Source organism: Mustela nigripes, chromosome 17 (assembly GCF_022355385.1).
Source record: "Mustela nigripes isolate SB6536 chromosome 17, MUSNIG.SB6536, whole genome shotgun sequence".
Classification (NCBI taxonomy): Eukaryota; Metazoa; Chordata; class Mammalia; order Carnivora; family Mustelidae; genus Mustela; species Mustela nigripes.
In genome coordinates, this window is record NC_081573.1 from 34,180,243 (window position 1) to 34,191,515 (window position 11,273).

At 58.6% G+C, this 11,273-nt stretch overlaps 1 protein-coding gene across 5 annotated transcripts in view; it reads left to right on the forward strand.

Moving 5' to 3' along the window:
• Positions 1-10,620, forward strand: part of NDRG4 (NDRG family member 4) — a 40,210-nt gene extending 29,590 nt beyond the window's left edge. For 3 of the 5 annotated variants that reach the window (XM_059382849.1, XM_059382847.1, XM_059382848.1), the window contains 14 exons: positions 1,259-1,364; positions 1,585-1,705; positions 1,795-1,857; positions 1,998-2,058; positions 3,605-3,691; positions 3,794-3,850; positions 4,226-4,329; positions 5,170-5,226; positions 5,311-5,362; positions 6,313-6,360; positions 6,554-6,589; positions 6,698-6,749; positions 8,132-8,170; positions 9,018-10,620. In XM_059382849.1, coding sequence (XP_059238832.1) covers positions 1,259-1,364; positions 1,585-1,705; positions 1,795-1,857; positions 1,998-2,058; positions 3,605-3,691; positions 3,794-3,850; positions 4,226-4,329; positions 5,170-5,226; positions 5,311-5,362; positions 6,313-6,360; positions 6,554-6,589; positions 6,698-6,749; positions 8,132-8,170; positions 9,018-9,172 — 1,038 coding nt within the window. In that variant the 3' untranslated portion in view covers positions 9,173-10,620. The remainder of the gene's footprint in view (positions 1-1,258; positions 1,365-1,584; positions 1,706-1,794; positions 1,858-1,997; positions 2,059-3,604; positions 3,692-3,793; positions 3,851-4,225; positions 4,330-5,169; positions 5,227-5,310; positions 5,363-6,312; positions 6,361-6,553; positions 6,590-6,697; positions 6,750-8,131; positions 8,171-9,017) is intronic. The other 2 variants (XM_059382846.1, XM_059382850.1) reach the window with 1 other exon arrangement.
• Positions 10,621-11,273: the final 653 nt, after the last annotated feature.

The window sequence follows — 11,273 nt, forward strand, 5'->3', positions numbered from 1 at the left end:
AATGAAGCACACGATGGTCAGCCATCAGTGAGCAGGAAGCGTTCCTTGTTTTGTTGGCCCTGGGGACAGGTCTCGGATGGGGGGAGCCTGTGGTGGCCCTGGACCCACTTAGAGGACATCAGGTTTATTGAACAAGGCCTCACAGCAGAATTGTGGCTCCCAGGGTTTGGCCTTTGGCTGTGGGGTTGGTGCCACTTTGTCATTCCCTGCTGAGACACAGGGGTCCTCTGAGCCCTGACCCAGGAAGATGAGACCCCAGGAAGATGGGACCCCAGGAAGCTGTCTCCTGTCTTGAGTTCCCCCTTTTCCATCAGGAGCAGGAATTTGGCTTCTCTCTGAACCTAAGTGTTCTCCACGTGCAGAAGTGGAAAACGCATGCATAACATGCTTGGCACTTGGCACACATTTGGGGGTCCGTCACTCCTGCCCTTGACCTTAGCCCCACCTCCCACTCACAGGGCAAACTGACACCTGTGGTGCAGGGCAAGGCTGTCAATTCAGCTCTGACAGACCCTCCTGGAGTCTGACCATCAAGCCGCCAAAAGTGACTAGTTTGCAGAGAGACCAGCCCCCAGGGCACCTCCCCGAGGCTCAAGGATGCCTGCGCACATCGGCCTCCTCCTACAGCATCCACCGCCTGTTCTCAAAGGACTGGCAACCCCAAGCCACAAAATCAAGGGAGTGAACCAAGAGGATCCCAGAGTGGTCACTGCAGAAGGCCTTTGGGGTTGGGTTCTAACCACGCCCTGCCGGAAGCGAGGCCTTGGGGGTCACGGGGATGGGCATTCAAGGTGGAAGGAAAAAACGCGAGCAAGAGTCTGGAGGTGGGAGCCAGCGACAGTGTGGGTGCCGGAGGCTGGGCTTGGCTGGGGGGGTGGGGTGTGTGACTGCAGATTTCAGGTGGGGCTGTCCAGGCCACTGACCTTCGGCAGCAGCCCTGAAGGATTCTGAGTGGAGTGGCCACTCCACTCCACAGAATCCCTGAAGGATTCTGAAGGCTGGAGTGGCCGTGCTGTCTTGGAGCGGGGACTGCAGTGACTTGGAGAGAATGAGGGTCACTGGACCCTGCAGGGCCGAGAGTGGCAGGGCCTGGGCAGTGGCAGGCCGCCCCACTGGTTAGCAGACCTCCCTGTGCATGCCAGCCATCCGGGAAGGGTGCTCCCCCCACCAAGGCGATTAAGATGCCCCCTGCTGGGAGGTGGGGGGGGCCCCACCACAGCCAGGAGTAAGGGCTGCCCCTGTGCTGTTTTCCCTCCAGGAACATGACATTGAGACACCTTATGGCCTGCTGCATGTGGTGATCCGGGGCTCTCCCAAAGGGAACCGCCCGGCCATCCTCACCTACCATGACGTGGGCCTCAATCGTAAGTGCACCCCAGCCCCATCCTGCCTGCCTCGGCCTTCCCTCCTTCCCCACAGGGCCGCCGACGTCCCCACTCACGCGCAGCTCTGTGACCTTCGCCGTCTGGGCCTCGGTGTCCCTGCTGGACCACGAGGCAGGTCACCTCCACCTTCCCTCCCTCTCAGGCCCGCAGGCCTCCCCACCCCTTTGCTGAGCCACAGCTGCCACGTGTGTCTTTGCAGACAAGCTGTGCTTCAACACCTTCTTCAACTTCGAGGACATGCAGGAGATCACCAAGCACTTCGTGGTGTGCCACGTGGACGCCCCCGGGCAGCAGGTGGGGGCGTCGCAGTTTCCCCAGGGGTAGGTACCAGGGAGCACTCCCCACTCCAGATCGCCCCGGCTCCGTGGTCCAGGCCGCGCCCGGCCCTGACCGCCTGCTCCACCCGCAGGTACCAGTTCCCTTCCATGGAGCAGCTGGCAGCCATGCTCCCCAGCGTGGTGCAGCACTTTGGGTGAGTCCCACCGGGACCCTTCCCTGGGCTGGGGGCCAGAGGGTGTCCCGTGCCGCCGCAGGGCCAGCAGGCACCAGCTGAGGGCAGTTTCGGGCAGCGCCTTCCCTGGCCCTGGAGTGACCAGCCGTGCTCTCCGCCAGGTTCAAGTACGTGATTGGCATCGGAGTGGGAGCTGGAGCTTACGTGCTGGCCAAGTTTGCCGTGAGTGTCCCTCCTCCCACCCCCCTCCTCCCACCCCCCTCCCAGGGCTGGCCTCTCCCTGCAACGCTTCAGCCACAGCCACAGGAACATTGGCTCTTTCTTCCTGCTGCTCCCCCTCCCCCTACTTCCTCTTCACTTAGAAAATCCCCCCCTTTTTTTTTCTTTTTCATCCCAGGAGATTTAAAAAAAGAAGCTATTTTTCCATACATTTCCTCAAAAGACTATAAATGGTAACTTGCATAGCCATTAGCCCAAACCCAAATACCTGTGAGCCACAAACTCTACAACAAATTGGTCTAGCCACTAAGCAAGGATTTTCCTAATCACTTACACACTAATTAGGGTAATTTTTACCCTTTTACATTTCTCTCTTTTTTTTTTTCCAAAGATTTTTGGCAGAGATCACAAGTAGGCAGAGAGGCAGGCAGAGAGAGAGAGGGAAGCAGGCTCCCTGCGGAGCAGAGAGCCTGATGTGGGGCTCGATCCCAGGACCCTGGGATCATGACCTGAGCTGAAGGCAGAGGCTTAACCCACTGAGCCACCCAGGTGCCCCATAAATGGGAGTCATTTCTTAACCAAAAATTACACTTATGTTAAGTTTGGAAGAATTTTTTTTTTCAAAAATGTGACATTCTAGTTGCCATTCTGATGTTAAAGATTTTATTTATTTGTTGGAGATGCGAGCGCACAAGCAGGGGGAGCAGCAGGCAGGGAGAGAAGCAGACTCTTGGCTGAGCAGGGACCCCATGCGGGGTTTGATCCCAACCTCAGGATCATGAACTGAGCTGAAGGCAGACGTTTAACCGACGGAGCCACCCAGGCACCCCAGTTTGGAAGGTTTAAAGGAAGTTGCATTTCAGAAACATCACGTTGAGTAGGAGCCCATAGCCTTTTCATATCTGAAAACAAAAACTTAATTTTCAGGATTCAAAAATTTTTTTCTGTTTAAATACTTCTTTTTCCAAAAGAAAAGGCCATGCATTTTGAACTCCGTGTGGATTTCGGCACTTACCGCTTGTTAGCTGCCGACCGTTCCCCATCCGCCCCAGGAACACTGATAGGATAGCAGAATCGTATCTATATCACTGCTTTCCACTGAAGAAATCATTCGAGTCTCTTTTACATTTGAACACAACACAGGCTTTGGAAAGGTCGGTTTCCTTCTTCACTAGGGTTTTTTTTCTCTGTGAAAGCAAAGAAACAGAATACTTCGTTGAAGATGTTTACTCCTCAGTTTTACATCAGCAACATAGTCAGAGACTGACTAAAAGGCGTGGAAAACAATGCCACAGACATAGATTCCAAATCAGTCAAAGAATTGTGAAAGGTTAGGGGAGGGGAAGAGGGCAGGAGGAGGATCAGCAGGGAGCCTAGGCAGGGGAGCCCAGGCAGGGGTCCGGCTGGGCCCTGAGTCATCTGGGACTCTTCTTCTCGGACCCCCCAGCCACCTGCGACATAGGCAGGGCAGGCACCTAGAGCCCGAGTGGGAAGACAGGCTCCCTCCACACCCTTCCACCTCCCACACCCTGTCTCCCTCTCACCGTAGCTCATCTTTCCCGACCTGGTGGAGGGGCTGGTGCTGATGAACATTGACCCCAACGGCAAAGGCTGGATCGACTGGGCGGCCACCAAGGTGAGCGTGGTCCTGGTAGACAGGGGTGCGGGTGCTGACAGCGCCCTGTGGGTGGTGCGGGGGAGGGGCTGCACTCACGCGGCCTCCCCCCCTGCCCCCCAGCTCTCTGGCCTCACCAGCACTTTACCTGACACGGTGCTATCTCACCTCTTCAGCCAGGTAAGGGGGTGGGGCCCCCATGGGAGCTGCGCTGGGGGCTGACCTGGGGGTCTTGGGAGCCTCTAGAGGGCCTGGTTCCACCCACTCTCTGGGGTGCCCAGGGCTTGTACCCCCTCCCAGCCAGGCAAGAGGAGGAGGTCTGGGTGGGTGTTCTGGCGCATCTGACCTGTCTCCGCTTGGCTGAGACAGATGGGGGTGCTCCTCTGACTGCCAGATGGAGCCCTCCCCTCACTCCACGAGGCACTGCCCCCATCCTCCCCATGGGAAGAAGGCTGCAGGCTGTGCTACCTGCAAGCCGCCTCTGAGACCCCATCCCCGTCTGTCCGTCTGTCTGCTCCCCTCCACGCACCTCCCCTATCTGTCCCCCGGGCCCAGGAGGAGCTGGTGAACAACACAGAGCTGGTGCAGAGCTACCGGCAGCAGATCGGGAACGTGGTGAACCAGGCCAACCTGCAGCTCTTCTGGAACATGTACAACAGGTACGGGCGGTGTGGGGCTCAGCTCTGTGGCCCCAGGCACTTGAGTGCTCGCTCTGCTGGGGCTCGGGGAAAGCGGCAGGCCAGACACGTGCGCTCCCCAGTCTGCAGGTGAGCAGCTGGGCGCAGCTCTGAGAAGAGTCACTGCTGGCTCTAGTCACCCCCCTTGAAGGGCAGACAGAGAGCAGGGCTGTGGACGGACTCGGGTGCTTGGGCTCTTCCACGCCCTCTCCCGTGGGGCACTGCGGTCCCGCCAGGGGTGGTGAGGGATGCCAGCAACATCCCTGACCCCCACGGCCTGAACCTCCGGGCTGACATCTGTAGGTGGGGAGGAGGCTGGATGAAGCCCACGGTTTTCAGGCTGTGCTCCTTGGAGCCCACTGGCCTTCCCTCCTTCCTTCCTCCTACTAACATTTATTAAGCTCCTGCTGTATGTGTGGTGCTGGTTATACAGTGGAGAGCCAGAGGACCAGGCTCTGCCTCTCTGACCTTGGATCCGCATGCATGGGCAGTGGTACATGTTGGGGCCGTGCTTAGAGGGGGAGCGACAGTCAAATTGAGGGCCCACCTGGCCTGAATTGGGGGGTCTGAGAAGTCCCATATGAGGGCACACCTGAAGACACCCTATTTGTGCAGGCTATATCCCTGTCTCCCTGTCAGCTGGGATCTGGGAGGCCTTTTCCATAGCTGAGACAATTCAATAACCATAAGACCCAATTCTGGGCCCAGACGTGGACGTCAGGCCCTATTGCCATTGTGGGATGCTGGGGTGGGGCCTGGTGCGCACGATCCCTGGCATCCCATCCTGAGCTGCCTGTCTCTACTCTGCCTCTCTCTCTGCAGCCGCAGAGACCTGGACATTAACCGGCCCGGAACAGTGCCCAATGCCAAGACGCTCCGGTGAGTGCCCTGCGCCCCCCAGGCTGCCCCTGCCCCCTCCTCCCCCGGCCCAGGCCAGACAGCCCTTTTCCTCTGTGTCTGCAGCTGCCCAGTGATGCTGGTGGTGGGGGACAACGCACCCGCTGAGGATGGGGTGGTGAGTGAGGGACTGCGCCCTGGCTAGTGGGGGTATGGGAGGCGGGAGTAAGGGCATCATTGGCCTCTGGCCGACAGGACCAGGACCTGGATGTTGACTTCTCAGCCCACCTCCCCACCATCTTGCCATGCATCTCCACCAGGCAGGCCCATCCTTCAGGTGAGGGAGGCGTGTAGATGGAGGGAGCTGGGGCCGGACCACCTGCCAGTCACCCCCTCCCTCCGTCCCTCCCAGCAGTATAGCTCCACCGCAGTCTCTGCCGACCTCAGGCCCAGAGACTGAGCTCTCTCCTCTGCAGCCTGGTTCATTCACTCTGCAGTAATCCCTGAGCACGTGCATCCTGGGTCTAGCCATGGCTCCCGTTGCCTTTGGGGATCATCACCTTCCCCACTGAAACTCTGGAAGCAGGCAGCCCAAGGCTTCATGTCCCCGTTAGCACAGAGCCCTCAAGGTCCAGGAGTACCTGGGGCTGCCCCCAGTGTGCCCAAAACAAGGACACCTTCCCTGTGCCTCAGGGCCCGGAGGAATAGGTGTAGGAATAGGGTCCAGACTGTCTGGACCCAGGCAGAGCACCCCACCTCCGCCTCCGCCCCATCTCTTAACGATCCTTGACCCTCCCTCATCTCACCGCCTGACCCCTGTGGGCCCTGGAGCTCTCCCAGCCACGCCCGGCGAGGTGGCCCCAGCTTCCTGTAAAGACATGGCCCAGCCCCTGCCCCATTCCTGCCCTGCCAGCAGTTGTGAGTGGAGTCCAGGGTTGTCAGGTCCCTCGGGGTGGGGGTGGGGCACCGCTTCCTGATTGGAGGGGCTGGGACTTTCTGAAGGCAGCCTGCATGCCCTCCCTCACCAGTAGAGCTTCCCAGCTCTGGGACCAGAACCTGCCTTAGCAACTGGGGCTAGGGGACTCCCCCAGGGCCGGGGCTGCCTTACTCTGCTGACCTTGTCCTTAGGTGGAGTGCAACTCCAAGCTGGATCCGACCACCACGACCTTCCTGAAGGTGAGGCCTTCCTCCCCTGCTGGAGGCCAGCTCCCCAGCCAAGGGCCCACCCTCGGAGTGGGGGGTGCCTGGGGTCCCATCCGAGGCAGGAGCGGACAGTGTGTCTGCTCAAGGCAGCCTATTTAGGTATACAGGGCCTGGGCAAGGTGTGGGATGACCCCTGCTCAGCTCACCCCCTCTCTCTTCCCTGCAGATGGCAGATTCCGGGGGACTCCCCCAAGTCACACAGGTGAGACTCCTGGCCCTCCTTCCCTTATGTAGGCCGGTGCGGGAGGCTTCCCTTCTCCCCAGTCTCAGGCAGCCAATCAAAGCACGTGACTTTCTCTCTGTCCCGCAGCCAGGGAAGCTGACTGAGGCCTTCAAATACTTCCTGCAAGGCATGGGCTACAGTAAGTCAACCTCCCCCGACCCTGCCCTAGAAGCGTGGGGCGGGGGGCAGACAACAGAAGGGGGCTGCCACACCGTGTGGGGTGATGGCGAGCAGCCTGCTGGCGTGTGACTTCTGTGTTCGCTGGGCCTGGAGGCCACGCGTCTCCCCACACATTCTCACCATGACTGGGGACTCCAGGTAGTCTCCATCTGAGTTGTGAGGAGGTGATCCCAGGCTGTGTCGGGCTCTCCTGTGCCCTCTGGGAGGCTTTGGGACACTGTTCTCATGGCAATGTGGGGCGGTAGGCTCTTCTTCAGGCCTGGGGGACCGGAGCCCGGGGCTGGGTCCTGCCCACGAAGCCCACGTAAAGCTGAGTCCTGCACACCACCCGCTCCCCTGCCAGACCCACAGCACCTGAGAAGGGCTTTTGCCACAGGGTGGCATGGTATCGGGGGCGTCAGAGGGGGCTTGGGGGCTGGGGCCTGAGGAAAACATGTGGGACAGCTAAAGGCAGCTGAACCTGGGGGCGGCACGGGTGAAGACCCCAAGGTAATAGGGGCTGTAGGGTGGCAATGGCCACCCTCCTCCCCTCTGCCGACTGCCTCTTAGCAGGGATGAGATGCCCAGACTGTTCAGGAGTGCCTCCAGCCCACACGCACACACACGTGCACGCACACAACTTCTCATCTCCTTGACCCCCCCCCCCGCCCCCACCAATATACCTGGCTCTCCTGCTGGAACTCCTCTCCCTGAATTTGTGTCTCCCCCCAGCCTTCAGCCTCTGGAGCTTGTGCCTCTGTGGAAAGACAGGGAAGGAAGACTGTCTTTCTGGCTGGGGGCCCAGCCAGAAGTGGGCCTGCCAGCCTCTCTGGGGAGAAGTAGGGCAAAGAGAGGCCCAAGCCAACAGAGGGACACAGCAGGAGCTCTGAGGCTAGGCCTGAGCTCCAGGAGCTCCCAGCAAACGTCTGAGGGATGGGTGGCTGGGACCTGTTCTCAGGGCCCTGTGAAAAATGTCGTCGGGCAGCCCAAAAGCCGGGCAGGATTTAGGAGGTGGTACAGGCCTCCCCCAGTCTGGGCCTGGGGAGACTGAGGCCCAGAAGAAGGGGGAGAGTGCTGCTGCTAGGGATATGGGCCCCAAAGCCCCTCTCGCCATGAGGCCGCAGCCCAGACTAGAGAAGTGGGGGCAAGAGGAGTGTCCCCAGCGTGGCGTTTGGGCTCCCTCAGGGGCTGCTTCGGTGGGCGGGCAGGAGTGGGCTTCCTGAGGCTGTGGTCCGGCCCGGCCTGCTCTGTACCTGTCCTGTTGTCTCCTCTCCCTGGCCTTGTGGGGCCACGCTCTTCACCCGAGTTCTGTGTCTCCCCTACCCCCACCCCCCACCCTTCTGGCTCTGTCTTCTCTCTTAGTTGCATACTTGAAGGACCGAAGGCTGAGTGGAGGAGCAGGTAGCCCTGTGCCCCCTCCCATGCATGGACCCCTGCCCCACAACCCCTTGCTCCTTCCTCTGTGCGGTGCTGCAGCCGGGCCTCGTCTTGCTGGGCTTGGGAACTTTCTTGTGTCCTGCTTGCCTCCAAAGTCTGAAAGAGTCCTGCTTTGTCACGGATCCTGGACTCCAGTGGGTTGTGTCCTCCGTTCAGGCTCTAGAGTGGCTGGGGTTTAGAGCAGTCTGGCTTATGGGATGCCGTGGGCCGTGTGGCTTTCAGAGCTCGGGCTGTTGGAACCAGAGCCTCACAGAGCGGAAGCCCAGGCCTAGCCCTGGGAGCAGGGGTGTCCGGCCATGCCCGAGCTGGATGGATGGCCAGTTGCATTCAGGAAGGTGGAATTCGCCCTAAGAGTCTTGTTTGTGCAACTCTGAGTACAGACAGAAACTGGATTTAAGGCAGTCTGTGGCCTCTGCACCTTGTCCTCCTTGACAGAAGTAGTCGTGCTCCCCTGTCCCGTCATCCTCTTGAGGGAGGCATCGTGGGAAATCTGTCCATCCCCGCACCAGCTCAGGGGGTCCCAGTCCAACCACGCTGCTCTAGCCGTAGCTCCGGCCAGCTGTCATGAGATGGGTCCTGCTGGCCTCTGCGGGGGCCCCCGGCCCCCCGCCTCTTGGGCTCAGTCACTGGTGCTGGTGATGCATGCCCCCGGCTTGACAGGGTAGATGCCAGAGCCGCGGCTTGAGACGGGCCCCCGCGCCGTTGGAAGAACGGGTCTGGCTGGCCGCTTCGCTTGTGTCAACCCTTGTCCCACCCGCCGGCCCTAGCCCTGCCCGCCCACCCTCACGCCTGCTCCCATCTCTGTCCACAGTGCCCTCGGCCAGCATGACCCGCCTCGCCCGCTCTCGTACGGCATCTCTCACCAGTGCCAGCTCGGTGGATGGCAGCCGCCCGCAGGCCTGCACCCACTCGGAGAGCAGTGAGGGGCTGGGCCAGGTCAATCACACCATGGAGGTGTCCTGTTGAAGCCCTTGGCCCGGCAGAGACACCCACCTGCCCCCGCCCGCCTCAACGTCCCACTGCCATCCTCGCGCCGGCTCGTTTTCCTTTTAGTTTATTTTTGTGAAGGCCAAGGGGAGGAAATGGGTTTACTTCTCTTTTGTTAAAAGGATGAGGGGATCCATCCTAGATGCTGCAGAACAGTCTCCGGGTGGTTTGAGAGACTCACTCCTCCCCGCCCCCAGCTCACTCACCTTGTCACCTTGGCTGACTTAGACCCCCTCTTCCAACTTCCCACAGTCAGGGCGGGGGACAGGGAGGAAGGGGATTTGCTAAGGAGAGAGTTCGAGTGCTTCTCTGGGCAGGATCCAGGATAATATCCTAGACTGAAGAAAGCACGGGATGGCCCCCTCGGGCGGGCAGTTGGAGACGGCACGTGGTTTTGAGGTGGTGTGCTGGGACAGCAGGAGCCACAGGGTCCAGCTCAGGTACTGAGGGGACAACCAGGAGGAGGCACTGGGGGGCATTGGGAGGCAGGAATCCTGGAGCTCTGCAGGCCCCTTTCTCCCCATCTCCTCCACCAAGCACATCTGTTTCTGTCTTTTTGCACTTATGACAATCATCTGAACCGTAGCCACAAGGGGGCGCTCCTACCAGGCAGCAGTTTTCCGGGTGCTCTCTGGGCTGGTCTGGTGATGTAGGGCCAGGCAGGTAGGGTCCAAACAGGGTTTCTCTGCCCAAGGAAGACAGAACACAGAGGACCTAAAAGGCAAGAACCCCATAGACTGTCTTAGCCCAAACACTCCACCACCTCCTGGCCTTGGCCCGTGTCTGAGCCAAGGCCCAGAGGTAGAAAGTTGCCTGATCCTCTGTCTCCATTGGGACCTGATTTGGGGACTGAGCTTAAATGCTGGGATAGCCCAGGAGGGTTGGATGCACCCAAGAACTTCATGGTGTCTGCCTTCGGGAGCCAGTATGTGGCTGGAGACAGTGGTGGCTGAGAGTTCCAGTTCCGTGGAGGACAAGGTTTTTGCCCACAGGTTCCGTGGAGGACAATTCAGTCAGCAGCAGTGTGTCCAGAACCACCAGACACATGGTATTATCTCTGGTCCTGGTCAAGCTATGCCAGTATTTTCTGTGGACATCACTAAGAAAGAAGAGAGTTTATTTGGAGAGAAATGGTCTAAGGTAGCGAGACTTCTGCAGGCCCCCACTGCCATCTCAGGACGTCTGGAGTGGCGTGGGCTGGGCCTTACTGGGTCCTGGGGTGGGAAGTGAAGGTTGCCGAAGTGAACAGGGGCCAGGCAGAGGAGAAAAGCTCTCCACACACCCTGGTCTCCTGCTTTCACCTGAAGCCCAGGCCTGTGCCATACACATCCCACCCACCCACACTATCAGGGAGAATCTCCTGACCCAGAAACCAGAGCCACTGGTCTTGGGGCCTAAATCAGTTGCCACACAACCTGAAACAAGAGGGGAGAGAGCAATGAGAACTGCAGGGCTGTGGAGGGGACAGTTGCGTGTGGGGTGCTGAGGCTGAGCGGACACCTGCATCCACCTTTCCTTGGCACATATCACCCCCTTCTAGAATCTTAAGCCATTACTAGACTGCTCTAGAGCCTGGTGGAGTGTTAGTCTGTCCCCAGTTCTATTCACTCACGTGCTTCCTTTGAATATCAAATGTGACTGTTTGAAAAGCTGGTAGAATTAATCTCTCTTATTGTAGATAGCGCTGCAGACCTTGGATTTTTTTTTTCCTGTGTTCTTTCAGATGAGATATCTATAAATATCTATACATTATATATATATATATGTATATTGGGTCTTCCTGCGTGTGGTTTTCCATCGGAGGTTGTCTCTTTGGTCAAAGTGAACTTTTAATGGAGTTATTTTCCTCTCTGTATAAAGTGAAGAACCTAATTTTGTGTATTCCAGTGGCTGATGTCATGAAACTTTGAGATGACAAAATGTAAAACAAATAAAACCCTTGTCAAAGTAGAAAGTTAACTGTGCTGGCAAACTAATAAAGAAATGAAGAAGAATTCGAGTATGGTGACGTCAGGCCCATCACAGGAAGCTTTTGAAAAGGCAGCCTTGAGGTTGGTGCTTCTTGGGCTTAGGTGGGACT